This window comes from Bradysia coprophila, assembly GCF_014529535.1.
Source record: "Bradysia coprophila strain Holo2 chromosome IV unlocalized genomic scaffold, BU_Bcop_v1 contig_106, whole genome shotgun sequence".
Lineage (NCBI taxonomy): Eukaryota > Metazoa > Arthropoda > Insecta > Diptera > Sciaridae > Bradysia > Bradysia coprophila.
This window is the reverse complement of record NW_023503372.1, coordinates 1,934,681-1,958,656: the sequence shown is the minus strand read 5'-3', so window position 1 is coordinate 1,958,656 and position 23,976 is coordinate 1,934,681. Positions and strand designations below refer to the sequence as shown.

General features: G+C 36.5%; 1 protein-coding gene and 1 long non-coding RNA gene across 9 annotated transcripts in view; one reads left to right on the top strand and one right to left on the bottom strand.

Annotated features, from left to right (window-relative positions):
• Window positions 1-15,429, top strand: part of LOC119070864 — a 30,162-nt gene extending 14,733 nt beyond the window's left edge. The window contains exons 3-4 of the long non-coding RNA XR_005086562.1: window positions 11,877-11,881; window positions 15,418-15,429. This is a non-coding gene — a long non-coding RNA (uncharacterized LOC119070864). The remainder of the gene's footprint in view (window positions 1-11,876; window positions 11,882-15,417) is intronic.
• On the bottom strand, window positions 345-23,449 carry LOC119070818 (CD109 antigen-like). Of its 8 annotated transcripts, XM_037175303.1 has the most exons (24): window positions 23,251-23,449; window positions 16,433-16,613; window positions 16,136-16,363; window positions 15,964-16,075; window positions 15,763-15,901; window positions 15,468-15,688; window positions 15,270-15,379; window positions 14,848-15,027; window positions 14,692-14,786; window positions 14,515-14,626; window positions 14,303-14,449; window positions 14,102-14,228; window positions 13,930-14,030; window positions 13,833-13,872; window positions 5,395-5,532; window positions 5,217-5,313; window positions 2,937-3,241; window positions 2,565-2,864; window positions 2,146-2,507; window positions 1,779-2,073; window positions 1,331-1,686; window positions 817-1,267; window positions 664-750; window positions 345-602 (listed from the first exon to the last, which is right to left on the bottom strand). In XM_037175303.1, the coding sequence occupies exons 1-24, from the start codon at window positions 23,313-23,315 to the stop codon at window positions 475-477; spliced, it is 4,377 nt and encodes a 1,458-aa protein (XP_037031198.1). In that variant the 5' UTR covers window positions 23,316-23,449; the 3' UTR covers window positions 345-474. The 8 variants fall into 8 exon arrangements, with proteins under 8 accessions (XP_037031198.1, XP_037031201.1, XP_037031200.1 ...); XM_037175306.1 differs by lacking the exons at window positions 5,217-5,313; window positions 5,395-5,532 and adding an exon at window positions 13,447-13,624; XM_037175305.1 differs by lacking the exons at window positions 5,217-5,313; window positions 5,395-5,532 and adding an exon at window positions 11,189-11,366.
• Between the last annotated feature and the right edge of the window lie 527 nt (window positions 23,450-23,976).

The following is a 23,976-nucleotide window of genomic DNA, read 5'->3' as shown; positions in this document are numbered from 1 at the left end:
TGCAGTAGGTAATAGTGTTTCTGTTTCTTAATCATCATGTCAAAAGTTAATTGATAACAGTGTCGCAATGCCTATATTCGCGAAAATATTTTCAAGAAATTTCTCAAATTTTCGCGATTTTTGTGAAAATTCACGAAAATTTGAGAAACTAGTGGAAATTTGAGAAAATTTGTGAAAATATTTTCGCGAATATAGGCACTGCAGTGTCGACAAGACTCTCTTCTAACAAAATGGCGGATGGTATTGTCTCTACAACAGTATACAGACCTGCGATACCTGCATGCAACTGGACCCACAGAGGACACTTTGGTGCCTGAAGAACACTAATCAAAAAACCTGCCAACTCTCAATTCAGAAATTGTTTACTCTATTCTTCAGCAAATTATTCAAACACTTTAGTTATTACGTCGGTTACAACAATTTCAAATATAAAATCATTCCTTAAATCTCATGGCACCCCGTACAATCCACGTTTTACAGAAGTGATTGTACTGCGACTAAAATTAGCACAAATGTCGCTACCGCAATTTTATTGGCTGCAGATTTTTGCAGTACCACTGTACTTTTGCCGTCATTGCCCGAGGTAAAAGCAGCGGTTTTTGCTGAAAGAATTTTTATTTTTAGGATAAAGCAGCAGGAGAAATACAGTATGAGCATAAATACCTATGCATGCGTCCTTGCACGCAGCATCATCGCAAATTTCACATAAATGATTTTTGGAACTTTGGTAGAACATCGTTGCTTTCTTAGCTGAAAAGAAATATTGTGAACGTCGATAGGAACGTCGAAACAGAGAGAGCTTATCCTTTTACTTACAAGTGTCGTAGTAATCATAAATTATGACCGGAGACGGCTTTTGATTGGCCACCTTATTTGTTCGATATCCATCGATGGCGAAGCAAAGTTCTTCCGTTCCCAAATTGTCAATGTACACAACGATGGTGGTATCCCCATTTTTCGTTTCAACTTTCTTCACGCCTTTGGACGATTCCAGCGAAGGAATCCGTTCGGGATCAGCAATGACACCACTGGGATATGAGACTTCCATAACAGCCATGTTCGATTCCGTTTCATCACCGGATGGAACGAAACTGGTGCAAACGGTCAAGTGCAAATAGTCTGCATTTGAGTTTTTATTGACTTGCGGATCGAGCACAAATCTAGGCCATGCACCGGTTACATTCAGATTATATTTGTAGGACAGCTGGCAAAGAGCGAAACCGCTACCGGTTGCTTTAACGTTAATCGATCGTACTTCGGGCGGGATCTGCAGACATTAGGCAGAAAATGGAAGATATTCGATAAATCGACAAAGAACGAGGAAATGTACCTCTAGTGTCTGCAACAGCAGTGAGTTCTCCTTGTTTATTCGAATTGCTGATTCGCTGCCGTTTTTATATGAGACGCCAAGTACAGCATTACTGTCACCGAATGCTATTTTTTCAGCATATTTGGCCAGAGCGGTAATACCCACAACAGTGTCCTGAGTCGATTGGAAACCACCGTTTTCATTTTGTTGGCTCAACAGCCACTTCATAATTGGAAGTCCTTCCGTAATTTGATTATTGTTGACCAATGTTAACAACGCATAGGCAGTCATTTCAACGTTGATTGAATTTGGCTGCGAAAGCCATGGGTTCTTGGCCTCTTCTTGTGGTGTTGACTTTTCCCAATGTTTCAGGTCACCTGAAAAAGTTTTGCTCAGATGAGTCTCACTTCCGGCTTCACAGAATATAAGGCTTCGGATGAAGACTTTCGACCTCTGCATCACACTTTACCGTTTGTCTTAGCGCTAGCATCTAATTTTTGGAATAGGACGGTGCGAGACTGATCTTTGGCCAGTTGAGTGGCATACGAAGCTACTGCCAAGGAATATGCATCATCGACGCCTTCCAAGTTCCTAATAATGTACTCCAGTGCTCTAGTGATGGTGTCACGATAAGTAGCGATCTTGGTCGGATCCTCTAAAAATGCAGTAACTACAAATGCAGTTAGTGCTACACCTTTGCTAGAACCTCCTTGCATATCCTTATGGATGACTCGACCCACTTCCGGGAAACTTCCATCCGGAGCCTTCATTAAAACAACAACAAAATTGAGAAATGAATAGCGGAGACCGCCGGAAATAGCCGTTTGAGCACTAACCTGATTGTCATTTAACCAGTTCAAAGCTTCTGTGATAATTTTGTCTTGGACCATTATGTGATTTCTGGCCTGAAGGAACGATCGCACTACGAACGCCGTCAACCATGTACTTCCACTGCTGTCTGTTTTACCAAATGCACTGAACGACCCATCGTCATGCTTGTAGGTCAATTCTCTTTGGTATCCGATTTCCATGAAGTTTAGCGCTTTACTTTCGATAGACTTAGTTAGTTGACCGGTATTCTTCAAGTAGTTAATGGCCACAATGCATGGAACGAAATTCAACATGTTCTGTTCGCCGCATCCGTTTGGCATTTGAATGAGTTTATCGAGATTTTTGATCGAACTACTCATAATGTCGCCTGGAAAGACAACTCGTTGCAGTTCGCTTTGAATCAAATGAAGCTGAAACTACTTACCGACACCAGATACAGTGATGCGCGTTGAGTCTGGTACAGCATTTTTCGGTATCTCCATAGTGAACTTATCACTGAACTCTGATTTGTCTCTCAAATCAATGAAGAACGCCTTGGTTTTGTGTTGTGGCACACCTTCCGGCACAACCAGCAGAGTCTTTTCAATTGCATCACCAGCTAGTGATGAAGTGGCTGTAACCTTTATTTTAATTGGACCAGCTTTTGTGGGCGTAATTAGGAATGATACTGGTGCGCCGTCATTCGATTTGATGTTGATGTTCTTCTTACGACTTTTTTCGATTTCTATTTTCGGCAGAAGTAAAAATCCCAATTAGAACTCTTCCCACCGGGCGAATCTATAGACAAAATTCTTACTTGGCTTCTCTTCGACTTCATTGGATGGATCCGAAAACACGAATTCCTGTTCAGCATTTTCCAGTGTAACAGTCGCCGAAACCGATTTGTCCATGTAGTTGAAAACAACGATCTGTATGGCAACGGCTTCACCTCGTTTTATCGAATAAGGAAGGTTCAACGAGACGAAGAACGGTTGGAACACCTTTAGAGTGCTTGGCGATTTTGTCAGACCCAGTCCGTACACATCGTTCATGGTGAATCCAGTAATCACCCATGATGTTATTGTGTCGGGAACTTTTTTCTGGATCGTTTTGGTTCCGGTGCTGTACAGCGTAAAAATTAGGGAATTAAAATCCACTTTTAATGGCACACAAAATGAGTTAGTTTTGAAGCGTAACATTTAAGGTGCAGAGTGCAAAAATAGTTAGAAACAAGTGGTGATTGGTTAGGTAAATCTAAATACAATGTGGTTGGTGTAAATGAGTGCAGAGTATAATCATCTAGGGTTATTACTATCATGCAAAAACAGAAATCACCAGAAAAAATAAAGTTTCTACGTTTCGTTACAGTCAATTAGGTAGGTTTCCCATGCTAAGAGTATCAGATTGTTTAAATTGTTCTACCAGAAGTCTTTCAATTCTATACTTTATACTGAACGATATTACGTTCAAACATGCAATAAAGAACTAGACATTCGATAAAATCACATCCTGAATTGAATACAAAAATTTGGATAAAATATGGCAAAATCATTCGCTATCTACCAATCTTACTCTACCATGCCATTAAATTTTGAATTTGATGGCATCTTTGTCCCATTTTGTCACAAATTTTACTCACACAATTCAACTAGAATTTCGAAAAAAAAGTCAAACTTTCACTCGCTATTCGAAAAATATTTCCAATCCGGAAGTGACAATCGAAATTTGTACTCGTCCTAAAATGTTAAACGGTGTGATCCGTGTTAATTTTTGAGTTCATGTACTTGTCCATGGTAAAATTATAACTGCATCGTTTTACAGTCGACGACTTGGAAATAAATGTCGCATTTTGTGTCAGCTGTTTTTCATCACACATGCAAACAAAAGTGTTTCTACTTGTTTATACGCATTGTTAGTAAAACCGTTTAAAGATGTAAAAACACATTCGTTTGTATGAGTGGATCAGCTGAAAAACAGCTGAAACGAAATGCGGCACTTATTTTCAAGTCGTCAACTGTAAGTGAATTTTAGTCAATTAGTGCTGTGATATTAGATCGTTGAGATATTTTAAATTTTGTAAACAAATCGCAGATTATAACCGTCTCGATGATGCAATTTATTTTGAGTTTCTGACGTTTTTTACTATAATTTATAAAACTAATCGGGCTTATGGCTAGGCCATGCATAAGATCTGCCAAAGAGTACCTTGAATCATCTTTGAATTTATATTTATTTTATATCGAAAATGTAATTTACATACAACTAGTCACCAACATGGAAATGTAAAACATAGAGGAAATCATTGAAGATGCAAGCAGATGAATTGGAATTTGATTGAAAATTATTGAAAATTTTGGTTGATTCATTTACATAAAGGAGTTTAATGTCTGCCAATTTTTAAAGCAACACGCGTTTTCTATTATATCTTGACGAGATAATCTCCAAGCTGTTTTTCGTTTACTAAGATAGGGAAACAAGAGATATATTGAAGTAATAGATTAAATGAGAAACTTTGGTTGAGATGCGCTTGCCGTTTACAAAAAGATATGAAAAACCTCAAAAAAGGATGTGAAAATATTGAAGTAATAGATTTTGTATCAACCAATAGGAGAAATCCTACAAAAAGAAGCCTAGATTTAATGATTTGAATGCGAACGACTCCAGTTTCATATCGGTCGAAGGCAAAAAAACAAACAAATTATTCCTAAATAAAAAGTAATAAAGACGCAGTAGTGAGTCAGTCTTGTCCAGTTATGATAGAAAACCGATGTTGACTTTAAAAATTTTTGGTGACTTTAATTTTGTTTTAATTGAATGGGTCGACCACTTCTTGTACCATGCATGCTGCACTAAAATTCAATTTCTATTCCTAACAAAATGGTTTCTCGGAATGTTGGCTTAAAATTTTGAATAAATTCGATTTGGTTTTATGACTGTGCAAGAATTTTCTTTAGAATCGACCACTGGAAACAACTGTCGCTCTGTCGACTATATCCAATTAAATTCGGTTATGAGATTAGTTTGTTCGTTAATTATAATTATTTGAAAATAAATAAATATCCAAGAGGATCAGTTTCATAACTGTTCCAACATTTACCCGGAATAAATATCACTAAACAACCAAGTGTCCCTAATTTCATGGCTAAGCAAAACTCGATGTCGTTTCCATTTCGATTTTGGTATTCTACTGAAAGCTGCATTTTGATGAAATTTTAATTATAAATTACACGTGAACGAGCACATTTTGATTATACAAACAGGAACACAAAACTAACCATAGGGCCCTGCTAACGGTGGCTTCGTATTGGTTCGAAGTATATGCGCTGGACCAATGTCGGTTTTCTTTACGGTCGTTATTTCACCAACACCAAATATTTCATTTTCGTATGGGGACTTCGTCGGCTTAACTCTAGCTATAAAATTATGATTTTTTTTGTCTTAAAATTTTTTTTTATTTGTGGAATTGTTGATGTTGCATCAAGAGACCTTAATAACATTCTCAGGATTTTGTCGGTAACGAGCTAGTGATTGTATCAACGTCTTTATACAAGAGCTTAAGCAATCACCTGAAAACTTTCTAGTTTATATGAAGAGTAAATGTAGAAACTGGGCATGTCACATTAGCGACTTATAAGAAAAATAAAATTTCATTCATTTAGCTCAACTTACACTATTTCTGTTTTAAAAACAATTTCTTTTGACAACGTCAATCAATTTGAAACGGGGCTACATCAATGAAGTTTCCATTTTTCTTATAATTCACTAAAGTAACATGTTTAGTTTCGATTCATATATCGGTGGTAATGTTGTTGATGAATCAAGAAGGGGACAAGGGGGTGATAAAAGTAAATGTTTTTGGTCATCTTGGAAAACACACCTTTCTACGATACACTGAAAATGTTAACAGTTTAGTTTTAAAAAAAGTTCTGAAAATAAAAGATTTCTTCTACGGAAGGCGTCCAATCCGTGTTCCATATTGTTTTTATTCACTACAAAACTACCAACCTATTAAAATATGTCCAAATCCAAGTCTCTGGAAAGTACTGTCTCACTAGTTGTATATTATTTACGGATGCTACATTTTTCTCAGTCACACTACCGTCATCGTTCTGGAATTCTTCATACTCAATGTCCTGTAAAGCTATACTGAGGGTCGTCAATTCTGCGAAAGAAAGCGGTCCACAAAAAATCCTAGTGGTCTATAGACCCCAAAAAACAACTTTTCAGGCTTAGTTTTTGATTTTTCGCCACCTTTCAGGCCATAATCTTAAAAGTGGTTTTTCGGTGTCTACGTATCAATAGAATTTTTTGTCGACCGCTTTCTTCCTCAAAATGGACGTTCTATACTTAGCAGATAAAATTGGCTTAGAACCAAATTTAAGCATTTTTCGTTCTAAAGTTTAAAAAAAAGCCGGTGACAATTTTGCCTATCCAAAAAAAAACAACCGTCACCACAGTGTGATCTTATTAGAAACGTCTCATGATTTGAATCACACGAACCCATTATTGAGAAACGAATGAGTTTCCCAGATGAACGTCTCAGGGAAATCCTTACGTATCGTTGGTATCACGGATCCGCTTGAAACGAATTCAATAATACCTTCAGCTTCTATTCTATTGAATGCTATTTGTAATTCAGCTAAAATTCCAAATTTTAAAAGGAAAAATTAACAAAAAAAAAATTGAAAAAAGCGTTGCTAAAACTATGAATGGAATCTAATTTGAATTAGGTAACAGTGTCGTTTTATTCTATCCAGGAACATGAGTACGCCCTATACGTAAGAGGAATAATATTATCCAGTTTCTTAAACACCCAGTTTCACTGTTCATTCATTACGAAACAAAATGTCACATGCACCCATCTTTAAGCGATCCAAAGTCATACTAGATTAAACGATACGCCACAACATGTAAATCTATTACTCCAGTCGTTAAAATGTGTTATTCTATGACTGTAGATACTGGATAAACAAACCTCAAGTTACTGTTAACCACTGTCCAATGACTGTCATTAATCAATTCAAATATCCAGGTTTCAGGGAATTCGACTCGTACAGTAGGACTTCGTACATCTCCTTTTTTAACTGAATCCTTTTTTGAATTATCATTGATTCGAGTGGTATCCATGAAATTCGAAGCGTCATCATAGTCGTAATACTCAATGACCTCTCCTAAATCATTTTTTTAAATTTATTTTATACCCGTCACTGGTGGGTCCTGATGGACAGGGTCTAAGGTTTCGGTCATTTGTACATTATAACTAAACATTAGTTGGTGAAGATGAACTTGAACAGAATCATTGTTCACATTGTCGCTGATTCTTCGTGATTGATACCAATAAACCGAGTAATAAAATTGACGAATATGAGCTGTTCCTCACCCATCAAACTTTTTCAAACGATTTTTCACAAATCACCAAGAACGTTTTCACAATGTCGAACTTGATGTCGAAGGTCGAATAACTATTTCACTAATCTGAACAGTAGTGGTGATATAGAGGAAAGATAGACGTTTCAATCAATTAGTTGCATTTTTGCAAAAATCACCAAATGAACTTGAAAATATAGCGCAAGCGCAACAAGGAGGACCAATACTATGTTGTAAAGGAGAAATAAAAAGTTAGTAATTGCGATTCAGTCAATATTATCATGAGTTTGGGTTTTAGTTTCTCGTATTACCAAAAGAAACCTCTATAAGAGCGATTCCGATATATAACTAACGTACCTCAAGATCGAACTATCGTCAAGTTGGAATTGCATCCAAATCCAAGTTTCAGGAAAATCTCGTCGAACACTACTTATAGCACTCATAGACACTTCATCCAAATCTTCAAGTGCTTCTTCCTCAGGGAACTCACAACATTCACAGTTTGGACAATCGTCAAAAGCTAAAAAAAGTGTGTGCGAAGTGCAGAAAAGTCTGAAGTTAGGAAGTAATTCATTTTTGTCTCAGTTCAGTCTTTTTGAAGAGGAAACGAAAGAAGTGCAAGATGTAGAACTAAATTTGTGTTGCTTTACTGTGAAAAATGAAATTTCAGAAATGCTTCCTTAGGCACACAGGCTAACCTATCTTCGGCTAAAATATCGTTCCATATCCATGTCTCACTAAAATCTTTTCGTAATTGTACGGTAGAAAATACTTGTAGAGTCGGAGCTGGAGTTGTGATTAAAGTAGTTGAAAAAAAAATTGATGACGTTTGAATAGGAGTAATCGTGGAGGTGATATCTAGAAAAGATGCTGTAGAAAGAGGAGAGTTGCGTTCAAGTTCGTAGTTTCTTCAGTGCTGTCATCGAAATTAAATCTCAAATAACTCGAGAAATACGCACTCTGCAAAGTTATATATATTATACACCTGTTGCCAAGATTGATATTTTGACGTGTAGGACATTATTGCCCTAGCCGAAGGCGTAGGCCATAATGCCTACACGTCAAAATAACAGTCTGTGTCTGGCAATAGGTGCATATCATATTTTATCTTTCGAGAAGAGTATAATAACTCTGCAAAGTTATATATATTATACACCTGTTGCCAAGATTGATATTTTGACGTGTAGGACATTATTGCCCTAGCCGAAGGCGTAGGCCATAATGCCTACACGTCAAAATAACAGTCTGTGTCTGGCAATAGGTGCATATCATATTTTATCTGTCGAGAACAGATATATCGAGATAAACAAAAACTCCCTAGAGGGATAAGCTCGAGATTATCGTTCTAGACAGATAAAAACTATTATCTACCCCATTTTTGAGGGAATATCGGTCTTAACTTCGAAGAGTGTATATTTCTCGAGTTGTTTAATATTTAATTTTGATGACAGCACTCAACCAACTTTATGCAATTTATAAATGAATGAGCGCACAATGTGGAGATGAAGATAATTATGGGAACCGATATTTCAATCCAATTTTCTTTGCATTCCAAATTTTACATGGACTACCCCATGAACACAATTTTACGAATCGTATAGCTACCCCTAGATATCGCAATCGGCGTGAATTTGAAGCCATGTGAAGAGAAACGAACAAGAGGAAAGAGAAGATAAAGAATTTTATGCTTAATCAAAAGTGAACCAAAGTAATTATTCCAATTTGGCTGTTATCTGGTAGTTAAGTACAGGGGACGACAGTAAAGTTTAGACATAAATTTTCTGCAGCTGTTTTTCAGCTGGTCCAGAGCAGTTTCACCCATGTAATCAATGTAAACTAGCTTTTGTTTGGATGAGTGTATCTGTTGAAAAACAGCTGAAGCAAATTTATGTCTAAATTTCACTGACATCTCCTGTAAAAAGTAAAACTCAAATATTAGACAAAATAGAGATTAATTTTCAATTTAACAAAAGGATCAACATAGCTGGATTCCCGTCAGAGTATTAATTGGACAGTTGGAAAATAAAACTTTACGATAAACTGACACTAGCCTAGAAAATTCAAGGCTGTAATAATTTTGATAAGATAACTTTACTCTCTGGAGTCAACTAATAAACTCTGACTGAAATTGAGCTATTAACCAGAAAAGAAATTGTTATTTACAATTTACTCAAAAACTATCGATTAAAACCCATAAATTGTAAAATATTTGTGCAAGAAACCTTAAACGTCTACTACAACAAGTAAAACTCGTATTGTGATAGCCATACGACAAACCTAAAATCGTCCAAAATATCCCAGATCCACGTTTCAGGAAAATCTTTTCGAACGATTGGAGTCGAAGTTTGAGGGTCTGGCGAAAAGTCCTCTTCATCTTCAAAACCAAATCGATTTACCAAAGAAAACTCTACCTCAGTAAAATCTAAATGGAAAACCAAATTTTAGTTGTAAAATGTTGAAGTATCGGATTTAGATTCCGATACGTCGCCCGAAAATTCTTTTTGCCTCGACTTCCAATTGAAAAGCTTGCAAAAGTTCCTTTAATAAAAATCCTGTTGTGTCGAACTACACTCACGTAAGGGACTCAACTTACATCTAAAAACAAAAATGTTCGCTGGTTTAAGGAGACAATACACATGCTTTAGGAATCTTAAAATATGCGAAAAATTCTAACTCGAATGCAATCTATACCTTTAAACATTCAAATATTTATCATGGCCACAATCCAACAATGCAAAAATTGATCGAACAACTTCAATTTTAAATTTTTGAAAGTGTCTCTTCTTCTGGGGTCATTCACAAACAACGTATGCACAAAGTTAAGAGTAAGTTTCCAAAATAATATCTCCCACATGTAGGAAGTGCGTAATTTGTGAATGACTTCGTTATATTAGGCTTCGTTACAAATTACAAACATAAATATTATCAAACGAGGTTGATAGATGCACAAACCTATCAATGACGGTATAATCCCAAACAAAGGTTTCCGGAAAATCCTTCCGAATAATCAGCGACCCAGGTTTTGAATCGCTTTCTGGAGGAGGACTATTGGTGAATCGACTTTTAGGTCGTGAGCCTTAAAAATAGTATAAATCATCAAATAAGAATGTCGTATCACTAGGGCTGCGGGCTCACATACTCGGAAGACCTTGGTTGTTTTTTGTTAGTTCGGAATATATTTGAGATTCTTATAGTTTTAGAAGTCATCGATATTCCCAGTCAACAAAGTGTTTCCAGGTTATGATATTTTGGCACAAAATTTGAAAATCCCTGAGCGAATTCAAATTTCACGCCAAAATATCAAAGATTGGGAAGAAATTAATTGACTGGGAATATCGACGACTTTTAAAGCTAAATTGTGATTTTTAAAGATGAACAGTCAATGTGTACATGTTCGAAAAATTCAACTAGAACCTCAATTCAAGAAAATATTCAATTTTATAGGCTACCGGACAGTAAATGGTAGATTGGTAGGCGTAGGATTAACTAAGGAGATAATCATGGTAGAGAAGAAATTCAAATCCATAAAATGAGAAAGTAAAATTAAAAGGAATTTGTACCCTAACCCTACGAAATAAGCCCTGACAAATATTTCATTCTGTAAAGCAGTAGTGAAATTATAGCAAAATTACAAGAGAATGTTACTAGAGAGCTAAATTAAAAACTCTCTCGCATACCAGGTACTAAAATCTCGTAACAAACCTCTCATCATTAAAGTAAATTGCATTCCAAATCCAAGTTTCCGGAAAATCTTTACGAATAACTATTGCTTGCGGCTGAGAAGCAGCTGAAACATTAGCTGACGCTGGTAGCGAAGACGGACGAGGTTGAGATATGCCAGTAATTCCTCCATAACTTGCAAGTTGGTAATACACTTGTCCTACACGTTCGATCGAAAGTGAATTTTGAATTTATCGCGTTTTGCATCGCAATTGTTGCTATGTATAACTCGTTAATCGTTAATTATAAATGGGAAAGTGGAATTTCTCTGGACACGTTTATTTTTGAGTATTTTCCTCACAACGACGCTTCACATGAGTCACTGAGCTGTGGAGTGGACCAGAAACATTTTTCCTTTAACAGAAACGATTCACAATTATCCATTCAATCAGAAAAAAAAAACAACTTTGAGTCCAATTAGCTTGTTAGGCATACAGAAATTATTGATATTTAGAGGAAAATTGAACAGAAGGGATACTAACTACTTTAGCAATGATATCATGCACCATCAAAGGCATCGTAGACATATGAGATCACGCTACAGGAACAAGAGTCATAAGTTCGTTACCGACCACAGAGCAGAATACCCTATAGTTATGGTAAAAAAAAAAAAAAAAAATTGCATATCGTTGAATACTGTAATAAAGGCTGCATATGAATATGCAGGAAGGGGTCGTGTCCAATTAGCGAATTATAATAAAATTAAGATTTAATTTATTTAACTTTGTTTCAAATAATCTGACGATTTTAATATAGAAGTTTTTTGATAATTGGGAAGAAAAAACGTCGTGAGTCTATTCATTCCCAATGATCATTTTTTCTTATAATTCGCTAATTACACATATCTCCTTTCTACATTTAGATATTCATTAAAGGAAACGATTGTAAAGCTGAAAAGCTCATGTGAAAAGAAGTCATTTATTCCATAGACTAATGAAAGAGAATCCACCCGAAAACTTCTGTTCATGCAACACAACAGACCTGTCGGTGATGTTAAGGAAATCCAACATCCAAGTTTCTGGAAAATCTTTACGTACTTTTGCAACTTTTGCATGACTGACAATTGAGTCTAGCTCGATTACCGGATCGTCGAAGACAAGACCATGATAGAAATGTCGTCCTGTTTGGGTCCGGAAAGAATGAATTGCAAATCTTTGTTTGTATGTTTGTATAATAACTTAATAGAGCAGTGTGTTAACAGTGAATTATTGAATTGACAGTTGTGGGTTCGAAACTCAACCGCAGCACAAATAATTTGCTTCATCAGGCTGTCGTCCACAAAAATGACATCTGACATAGCACTGAATCAAGCACTAGAACAGATTTTTTTAACGTCATTTCAAACTTATTTATAGAAATTCACACAAATAATTGTCAAATATTATTCCCCTAACGAAAACTTGTCAATAAACAAATAGATGAAATGTTTAATTATTGAAACACCAAAATACTTTCAAGAACCTCTTGTCCCCTCTTGGAAAATCTGTTCTACTGCTTGGTTGTAGATGCTAGGCATCTGATTGAATCGGTTATTAGGTTGCTTCTTGGACTTAGTACCGATAACGTCTCTTTGTGTTACATGTTCGTTGGTAATGACATTCAGTCAGTTAGATAAAAAGCTCTTTGTGTTTTATCTTCAAAAAAATGTTTGGATGCTGTAATGCAGGTTACGGATGTATGAGGGTTCCACGATTTAACTATACAATTCGCATTTTTTAATTAATAAAGGCAAAAATGTATGTTGCTAGGGCTTCATTGGCGGGCATGGTGCGGAGGAGTGTCGATCTGTAAGCTCTTAAGGTGTCATAGAAATTCAAGCTCGACAACCGATCATCTAAATGTTTGTATGAGTTTCGAGCTTATTCTCAACAGGCAAACAATTTCTATGTCAAATTCGAGCGTCTGTATCACTGTCTGTTTCAAAATAAGAATTAACCTTTTCGAACGCAGGTGGTTTTTGTTTGGCTAATGAGGTTATCGATCGATCCTCTAGATTACGTTTAAAAATTAATCAAGACAAACAAGGAAACAAGGACAAACAAAAATGATCCAATAAGTGCAAGGCCACAAAAACCACATTCGTCATCACTATACGAATCCCAACTATGTCTAAAATCAAAAACGACCCCCATCAAGCAGGAATAATGACCACGAGTGACTAAACTTTTTACAATCCAAACGTGAAGGTTAGAACATATAAAATTATTGACAAGACCATAGTCTCCATGCCAGTCGCATACCCTGTTTCATTAGTCACATCAATCGACATCGACAGCCAAATCCAACTTTCTGGGAATTCCTTTCTTACATTTAGAGAAGTGCCAGGAGGCGTAAATGTTCGGATTGAGAAGGTATCACCATCAACCACATCTACGTCTTCTACAATTCCTCCACGATTTCGACATGTAATGCAATGGTCTACTTAGAAAGTGGACTTATAAAAGCGAGCATTTCACACCACTTCTTTCTAAAGTGGAAGTGGTCGCAGTTCGGAGATTTGTTTTTGTATCTATTTATCTAAGTTCATCTATGTCGTTTGCTACACGATATCTCTTTATCACGATTGACAAATCTCTCTCGATCACTTCAATCTAATGAACCATATAAAAAAATTGTCAGTACTCACGTCGTTCTGGTTCAATTGCATTGGTCAACAAGACAACATTCTAAAAAATAATTTTGCAATTAGAACTCCTGCATAACAATGGACGAGCAAATATTACTTTGAAGTCTTGCCATCCATTATAGTCGGTCCATTGGGAATAACGCCCTCGATTGTATTCGTCCAATTCACTCAGAACTTCAGATTTCGATAGATCGTTACCTACAAAATCGATATACGAATGACATTAGTTTGTTGGACACAATATTAGCTAACACAGCAGTTCTTCTCACCGTCTTTAAGAAGAATAACACTTTGATCGACGCCAAGAAGGCCAACGAACGATCCTGCCTTAGTTGAGACCGTGATATCGATATTCTGTCCTGGTTTAGCTTGAGTGGCTGATGTGTCGACTTTTACCTAATTATTAGAAATTGTGGCCTTTGAGTCGCTTGGACCAACTGATCTATCTGGATCGTTGGAAGAAAACTTACGAAATTGTGAAGTTCTTCGCCGAATTCAATCTCGATTTGGTCGGATATAATTTCGCCGTCCTTCATGTAATAAACGATCAATTGAGCTTTCGGAACCATTGCAAATGATGCCAGGAAGTTGAACACAAAGTGAGTGGTTTTAGGTACCTGTTACAAATCGATCAATTTTAAATGAGAATCTGTGGAATGTAGTAGTCTCAGCCAAAATATACCGGTTCCGTTCGGGTCACAATAATATCACCGCGCCCCAATATTTGATACGTAAAGTACTCCAGTGGCTCAGTGGAAGTAACTTCAACAGAAACTTCGCGATCTATGCGAGGACTGCAAATTTAGACAGACATTGAGATCATAATTATGTTTGCGGTGTCGCATGCTGATTCACTTACTTCGGCGTTTGGACTCTAGCTTGGATATACTGTCCAGTCTTAGATTCAGATTTCGTGTAGTAGCCCAAATTCACTTCCTGTTCCAAATATTTAGCCTGTGGAGAGGATGCGATAAATTCCATGTTCCTCTAACATTATAGCAACAAAATTCCTTACATGGAAGTAAACTCCTGAATTATTTGCAGGTATCGAATATTTGACATAAATCATTCCATTCGAATCTAGAGTGTATTCCTCCGACGTGCCCTTCGATGCGTCCCATTCATAGCTACGAATTATGTTTACTTTGTTGATTGTATCCACAACTGGTGCTCCGTCGTGATAAGCAATTTTAACCTAAACAAACATTAGTTTAACAACTTCTCTTCAATTCAAATGTGACACACTATAATCGAGAGCTAATCGTTTCTTTTAGTAATCGTTGACGATAGGACCGGACTGGCACTTCAGGCGGCCAATACAAAAAATTCCAGGTCGACCACAATCCATATAAAAATGCTGTGGGCTCTTCGACCGCCGCCCGATATAGCCAGAACGAGCCTCGAGTCATTGAAAAAATGAAATGGTACGTTACTTACAGTTATTACGGATGGCAGACCTGGCTTGTAAGAACTTTGTGAATCTACTGCTGTAATGGTGTATTTATACTTGTGAATTGCTACAGACGCTTTACCACTCTGCGTGCTTCCTGTAACACAAAAACAAAAATTTGATAGACGATAGAAGTTCTTAAATCGTCGACTTCATTTGAAGAAGCCATTGTCGTTATTACCAACCTGTTAAATCTTCCGTAACCGAAGCTTCAATGATAAAATCTCTCTGGTAAGCATCGTTCGCCTTCAAATCGTTCTTAATATCAAATTCAACATATCCTTTCCCATCAACTGTAATCGTTCGACGACTCAATAAATCTGATACCAATGGTTGGTAGCCACCATACACTTTGGGGCCGACAGTGACAACAGCTTGTCCTTTAACTGGTTTTCCGTATGTGTATCTTTGGAATGGAATTGAGATAGAACAACCTGTATTATCATCATACTCGACATATAAAACAAAGTTTTCTCTTACTTCGCTCTGACTGTTACGCGAATTTGACCGTCTTTGAAGGTAATGTCCTTGTCTGTGTCAATAGTCACTTCATATTTTGGCAGAACATACTCGGCTATTTCAAATGATTTCTTCTTGGTTTCACCGTTCACCTCCACATCTTTTGATAGAAAGTTTTAAAACTTAAAAATGCATTCCTTTTCAAAGCACGTGAGGTCTTACTAATGTTCCAATCGCCCAAATTCGGAAAGTCGGATAGTTGAAGCTCACCAATGAAGACACCTTTAGTGGTCGTTGCATTCAACCACTGTTTAATTCGATTGTTGGAGCTGTCCTAAAGGGTTTAAAAGTCCGTTTCAATCATTCAATCTTCGTCTGCCGTTTCAAAACTCACGCTCATAAACACTCTCATGTCACCTCTGATCGCATTAGGTTTCAGATTAAGATCCAATACTAAAATCCTGAAATTTACTTTATCACCCGGCTTGTACATGGCCTTGTCAGTTTGTATTAGAACGGTTTGAGCTTTCTCGTGCAAAGTAATACTCGATTCGTTGGTGAATATGATTCCACTTACACCTTCGGCAACGATTGAATAGTCACCATGTTGCAGGTCACCAGTCTATTGTGTACCGTCGAAATGGTTTGTTGAATTAAATTTAGAATAAAATTGATTTTCAAAGTAACGTACACTGAACGAAACCATTTTAGTGGTGTAGGGTTGAACGGTAACTTCCTTCGAATCTCTGAAGCCCCTATCGTTTTTCACGGTCAATCGAATGGTACTTGGCTCGTTGGCGTCGTGTAACGATGCTGAGACATGGTAGTCTGAATGTGCTCGAATGTTTTGTGGTGCAATGATGGTGTAATGACTGTGAGAGGTCGAAATTAAAGTGAATTTCAGTTGTAATTATTTTCATGCAAATTTTTGTGATACATAAGCCCTGTGTGCCCGAATTGCGTCATGAATAATATTAATGTAAATTTTCGTTATATTACTAAGATCACTCGTTTGCTTGCTAGTCATAGCCGGTTTTGTTATGTTGCTTCTCCATCACTCAACACAAACATCTTTCTACCAAGAAATGAGCATATTGATTGCACATATAGACGATACGAATGAACGTCGTCTCATTAATAATCCTTTTTTTGTATTATCCGAAAGGCATCTTAGTTAAGCTGTGTAAACTAGTTAAAAGCCAGTAGAACAGGCTCTGGTAATAATAATCTAAAAATTGATTCAACAAAAAAATTCAGACTTGTTAGCCAGTTTATTAAAATTGGTGAATCACGGTTCGCCAATGACCCTCAATCTTTGCCTAAATAATTTTTGCTAGAATCCATAATTTTGTAGTCAAATATACGTTTGGCTTGTGCACTCTCTAAGATGTGCAAGCCGTATTTGTCACAGAAAAAATTTCGGTAAAAGAAATCTATCGAGCAAGTAGGAGTCACAATAAAGATCATTGAGATTCGATAGCTAATGAACTAAAATCTCGGTTACAATTCACGAAAGACTTTTCATTAAGCGCTTCAAAAGGAGTGAAAGAAAACCGTCTTTGTTGTATTTGATCAGTGGTTTCTCATTTGGCTCGCTTATAGAAAAAAACAATCAACGATCCGTTCAAGCTGTGGCGTGTTGGAATCTTCCATTGGTTCTAAAGAACCCAACTGTCTAACATAATAAAAACAGTATTCACGACCCCTTCCTCTGACAAGGATGCACTTTTCGCATCCAGACACCAAAAACAGATAACTAATCGAAAAAATATGAGTTAGGTACGTGTTCTTCATCTGTTATTGGCAAAACAATGAATGATAATCTCCAACTTGGGTTATCTTCCACAGTGCGAAACGTATAGTTAAACAAAAGAAGTAGCAAATTGAATCTATATATGCCTGCCGTTTATAAAAGGTCAAAAGGAAAAATATAGAAACTGAACTATACTGAGTAAGTGTATCGAACTGGCTCATTACTTATAAATCGTAGATGTAGACTGGACTTATGTGTCACTCCTACATTATAGGTAGCTCTTATATTTTGGTTTTTATTTTAAGTTTAAAATAGTAAATTATTGCAGGAGGCCTCCGATGTGCCCACGAAGCAGCTGGGAATATACTAAGATTACAAAGGTCAATTTCCTCAGAAAGTTGATGCTGGAGACTATTTTTGTGTTTTACCACATAATTCCTTGCATTATGCAAGAATGACAATAACACCGGATGGATTGGAGTACAAATTCAATTACAGAGCAGTTTTAAATGAATTTTCTTTGTGTTCCCAATATTTTAATAAACAATAATATGATTACGCCGCAGTACGCATACGGTACTTGAACAGAATAAATCTCAATTTCGGAACCATTAGAATATAAAACCGACTGGGAAAATCCAGTTAAGCAATGACGAACGACCAATCTGTTTTTGTTTTTTCAATTTTGACAATAGTTTTTCATTTAATTTAACACATCCACTAATAAAGGTGAAAAAAGCTTATACGAAGGACAGATGGGTTGATCATGCACATACGTAGACTGTCATTTTAACTGCATGAATCACTAGAACGCACTGTCAAAAACAATTTCATACAAAATACTCTATTTGGCAGCTATAGACTATGATCACTTCCACTTGAAGTGAGTTGATAAAGATTAAATATTTCAAGTTTGAATCCAAATCTGTTGCTTCATTAGTCTAGACGTGAATTTTACTTGTGGTCTGACACTGATACTGATTAAATTTCATCACTTATATTGCTGTCGATTTTGATAACAGACTATAGTGTTCTGCAGTAGGTCGTAAATGTCAAGGTTCTGAAAGAACCAGGTTAAGACAACTCTGAGTTGATCACGAAGGCGGTGACACACAAATTGAGTTCAGCGGCTACGAAGTTTATATGAAAAAGGCAACGTAACAAAAACAAAATTCCGAATTTTCCTAAAAAACATTTTCTTCAAGTTGATTTCACACACAATCTGTACTGAGTGCGTGTATCAATTTCGGTGTCACCCGCTTGGACAATAGTATTTTTCCTAACGCATGCTATGACCTAAACCAGCACCAGCGTCATCTAAGGACTTCAGACTGCCGATCGAAACACCCTTACCAAAATGCAATTTAGCTTGTCCAATTTTCGTCCCCAATCATATTCGGACGATTCTCAGCAGAAAAGCTAACTGAAATCAATTTCTGAAATTTCCAATATTTCTTCAAATTGATTTTCACAACTAAATTCTTTGAATCATATTTCTGACATTCAGATGATACTCAAACAGATAAACAATCAACAAAAGTTCTAATTTTTCGAAGCACAAAAACTCGATTCCGATTTTCAGCTCTTTACGAAAATTGTTACAATTAGGTTTTCCCGTTCCTCGACTTAAGAAGTGGAACTACAACTTTAAAACCAACTACCAATTCAACATGTTCCAGTCGAATATCCGAAGCACCAACGACAGTTCTTCCCACGGAAAAGAACCCATTGAAAATTATTGGAGCACAACAAGCGAAACTTTATATTAATTTGTAAAATCTCTAAATTATTCCCTTGACTGAAAGTCACCAGAAACTACCGAAAAATTTGGGTAACAAAATAGTACATTGAATGACAAGGGGCGAAAGTAAAAAAATTCAACCGTGTGCGAGAGTTGATGCCCGCGCCGAAGGCAAAATGCGGGGGTCCAGGGGGCGGCAGCCCCCTGGTATATAAAAAATTTAATTATTTAGCCATCACAACAACAACACACACAAAAATTAACAAATAACTAACAAATCATTCAGCAACAAAAAGTATCAACTTCGTATGTTAATTTCAATAAGCGCACTGGCGCACGCTTTATTTCAATTTTGATCGCAGTACACTTGTTGACAAGAGTCGACTATTACATTATGTAGTCGACTTTCGCATTATGTATATTGACTTTCGCTTTATGTATTCTTTCTTTCTCCCCGCTCAAACACATAACTTGCATTTTTTTACTTTCGCCCCGGATTTCGAGGGCGAAAGTATCAACTTTCGATGTTGGTATCAAAAAAAGGTTCACTGTGATTGAAAATGTATGAAATGCTATGAAAAACGGTTAATGTGAGTAACAGTTTTTCGTTGAGGGCACGATAACTTGAGTAATTCTCAACTAATTTGGATGATTCTTTGATACGTGGAATTAAAATCTTGAGGCTAAGTTCGAAGATGGGCTATGTAGGACTAAGGATCTGGAAGCTATCCGAGAAAAACGGGATTTTATACTGTTGATCATAGCCTCAATTAAAAAAGATTACTTTGATGAAATTTGACTTTGTTTGGTAGTGTGTGTAATGGTTATTTGTGTACCTGTTTTGGACGATTGATTTTAGGCAATTTCGTGGATTGTAGGCCGAACGAAGTGAGGCTTACAAGCGAAAGTGCCTTAAATCAACCGTCCCAAACAGGTGCACATGTAAGTTTTCATGCAGAGGGCCGGAAACCCGAGAAAATTCGAAAAATTGACCTAATTTTCGGCCCCGAAGCATGAAATAGTCATTTGTGTACCTGTTTTGGACGATTGATTTTAGGCAATTTCGCGGATTGTAGGCCGAACGAAGTGAGGTCTACAAGCGAAAGTGCCTTAAATCAACCGTCCCAAACAGGTGCACATGTGAGTTTTCATGCAGAGGGCCGGAAACCCGAGAAAATTCGAAAAATTGCCCTCATTTTCGGCCCCGAAGCATGAAAATCATATAAGTTGGTTTTTTTGATACCAACATTGAAAAATGATACTTTCGCCCCGCATATGAGGGGCGAAAGTAAAAAAATGCATCCCACGGGGAGAAAGTACTTAACGAAGAGCGAACGCAACTGAACGAACAGCGAAAGTGACTGACGTCACAGAAAATGAGAGAAATGAGTCGAGTTGTCAACAAAATCCGCTCATATTATGCAGAATACTTTTCATGCTTCGGGGCCGAAAATGAGGGCAATTTTTCGAATTTTCTCGGGTTTCCGGCCCTCTGCATGAAAACTCACATGTGCACCTGTTTGGGACGGTTGATTTAAGGCACTTTCGCTTGTAAGCCTCACTTCGTTCGGCCTACAATCCGCGAAATTGCCTAAAATCAATCGTCCAAAACAGGTACACAAATGACTATTGATCAAAATTGTAAAACACTGTGCGCCAGTGTTCTTATTGAAATTAGCATACAAAGTTGATACTTTTTGTTACAGAATGATTTGTTAGTTATATCTTAATTTTTGTGTGTGTTATTGTTGTGATGGCTAAATTATTAAATTTTTCATATACCAGGGGGCTGCCGCCCCCTGGACCCCCGCATTTTCTGGCTAAATGCCTTTTTATTTCAACATTTTGTTGCGATGTTTGCGATACGTATCAATTTTCAATGTTGGTATCAAAAAAAATAGTATGAACGACTCGGGGCAAAAGTAAAAAATTCAACCTGTGCGATTAGAGCCCTTGCCTTCGGCGCGGGCTCCAACTCTCGCACACGGTTGAATTTTTTTACTTTCGCCCCTTGTCATTCAATGTACTATTTCGATGTGCATGAAACTAGTAGGAAGAATAATTTCATCAAATTTGATAGTTGACTATCAAGTTGTTTGTCATTTATCAAGTAGGTAGTTTTTTACTTCCTTTACAACCACATCTTACGCCAGCAAAGTGCCTGTTATCAAATTAGCACACTTTGATTAAAAAGTGTACGAAATTTTAATAAAAAAGTTAAATTTTTGCAGGCAATATAAGATGAATTATCTCAACTAATTTCTGAAGATTTTTTTAAATACATGGAGTTAAATGAATCAAAGAGAATATTGTAAAACTTTTACGAGTGTGAAGTTTGCGGCCAGAGCGAAGCGAGGGCCGTAATTCACACGAGTCGTGACAATTTATTCACGATTGAAGGTTTGAAGGTTTGAAGGAAATTGATGGATTATTTTTTCTCGGTCTAACAATAAATTTTTCCTTGTACAAATATTTTAAATCCCTTTACCATTATAGAGTCGAAATTTACCGAAAATATTGGTAAACTGAGTTATTTTTAACGATGAACCAAACACTAATAAAGTTCATTTATTACCATGTCACAATGTGAAGGTATATTAAGTACCGGGGGACTTCTTTTTTTTTCATCTATCGCACTGTTTTATTTCGTTTCACATTCACAAAACAAACTTCGCATATACTCTGATGTAACAAAAAGTCAATCAAACAGAATAATAGACAGCTCATACGAGTGGGAAGTTTACGGCCAGAGCGAAGCGAGCGAGTGAATATCTGCAGGGCTCAGAGATTGATAGTTTTTGGCTCACCGGGTGTGCCTGGGTTTCAGTACCTAGTTGGTCCAATTCAGCAAGTTCTCTAGAAAATCTTTAAGCAAAGAAACGTCTTAAAAATATCGCTTAGTGCTTGTCCATGACAATTTTTTGAAAATTTTCTACTTGACATTCTTGAAAATTTGACGTTCCCTTTTCACCATAAGTCTGAAATCTTGCAAGCATTCTCCGAACAAATTTAGCGTTCTCTTTCGCAAACTAGCATTTAATTGGTCTCCCATTTTTATATTATCCCAAACTTAGTATCAAATAGCATTGCTAGAAGCTGGTATTCAATATTGCTCACACATGACCTTCACACCAAATTACTTTTTATTGGCGCAGTTATTGCTCACACATGCACATACGCGAATATTTCTTCATCATTATCCTTTGTTCTTTGAACCACCCACCCAGGATGATCCTTTTATTCTTTAAAATTTTATATTGCGTTGTTATTGCAGTTGAAACCGAGAAAAGATATCGTATCATTGCCCAAAAAAAAGCTGACCAGAAATTACCTCATACGTTCGTGACTTATTTGGTAAATAAATATTTGCATTTGAATAGTGAGTGAATCATCTGAACGATTTTGAAATATAAATTAGTAAAATCGTCGAAATTGTTCGATGCGATTTCGATAGAATCACACCTGAGACAAAGTTTATTTTTATAGTAATTCAGCTGTAACATCAGCTGTAACAGAATTGCTACATTATTGTTGCGGTCATTATCGATTTGATCGAAGTCATTAAGTGTTTGTCAAGGGCATATCCTCAACCATTAGACCGGAACAAAGTAACATCAAGCATCACCTAATTTGCGTAGAATGCAACAACAAACGGTTGACAAACTAAACTTTTTTTTTGAACGTAGACAGTGAACCAACAAAGGTCACAAAATGAAATCTCTTCAACTCAGTGTCGATCACATAACAACACTTAAAGTGAAAAAATGAGATACAAATCGAACGTAGGTAGAAAAATGTTTTTTTTTCTTCACAAAAGAGATCTTATTCTTCTTGGAATAAATAATAATCGTCGCCAACACAAAATTGCTGCTGCAAACTTATTGAACTTATATTAAGAAAACTATTTCGTTTCGCATGGTCGATGGCATTTCTTAAAAATTTGATTGACCACTGTTAACCGTCTTTATTTGTATCACAAAATCGATAAAGTCCATAATTTTAACAAAGTACCAACCCTTCACCGTAACTGCTCGTAACAAAACACGCTAATAGCACAGGTATAAACAATTTTCGCAACATATTTTGTTGCTTCACACAAACACTTGTTGCTGATAGTAATACAGTTGGATGGCGTTTATAAGATGATCACTTTACTCAACGACGATCACCACTCGAATAAAATTGTTAAATGATCCAACCCACAACATATAGAGCCGACTGCTGGTTGACGGTGTAAAATAAAAATCTAGTTTTCGAATACATTATTATTTAACATTTTTAGCGAAATGTTTTATACTTGTGTAAGTTGTAGAGGTATATGTGTTGATAGTAAGGTGAATCGATAGGAAACTATATCTGTGATCTCGGCACAGAGTTTTTTTTCTGAATTATTTTCATTGAACACGAACAGAGTCAAACCAAAATTGTAATTGAATTGTAAGTGTTTGTCACTGTTTGTTAGTCGTGGGTGGATTTGTAAATATTTGATACTTCCGGTACCTTGGTATATTTATCTTTTACGCGTTTTGGTTTCTCAATTGGTGATGCATTAAATCAAACATTATCATTTACACACCGGCTATGTTATCTGCTATCGACGGTCACGACGAAATAACAATAAGCTCTGGCCGGTCATGTATTTATAGCAAAATGTTTACAGCTAATGAAGTAAAAGATTTTTTATCAATTTGATTGTAAATGTTAGAAGAAGTAGCAGACTGGGGATATACTTTAGGAACGT

Coding starts and splice junctions, on each gene's coding strand:
- LOC119070818 (XM_037175303.1), bottom strand. CDS start 23,315: ATGTTGCGAAAATTGTTTATACCTGTGCTATTAGCGTGTTTTGTTACG. Junction 14,787..14,847: donor ATTCAGGAGTTTACTTCCAT/GTAAGGAATTTT, acceptor TCCTCTCCACAG/GCTAAATATTTGGAACAGGA. Junction 14,450..14,514: donor TTGTGACCCGAACGGAACCG/GTATATTTTGGC, acceptor GATTTGTAACAG/GTACCTAAAACCACTCACTT.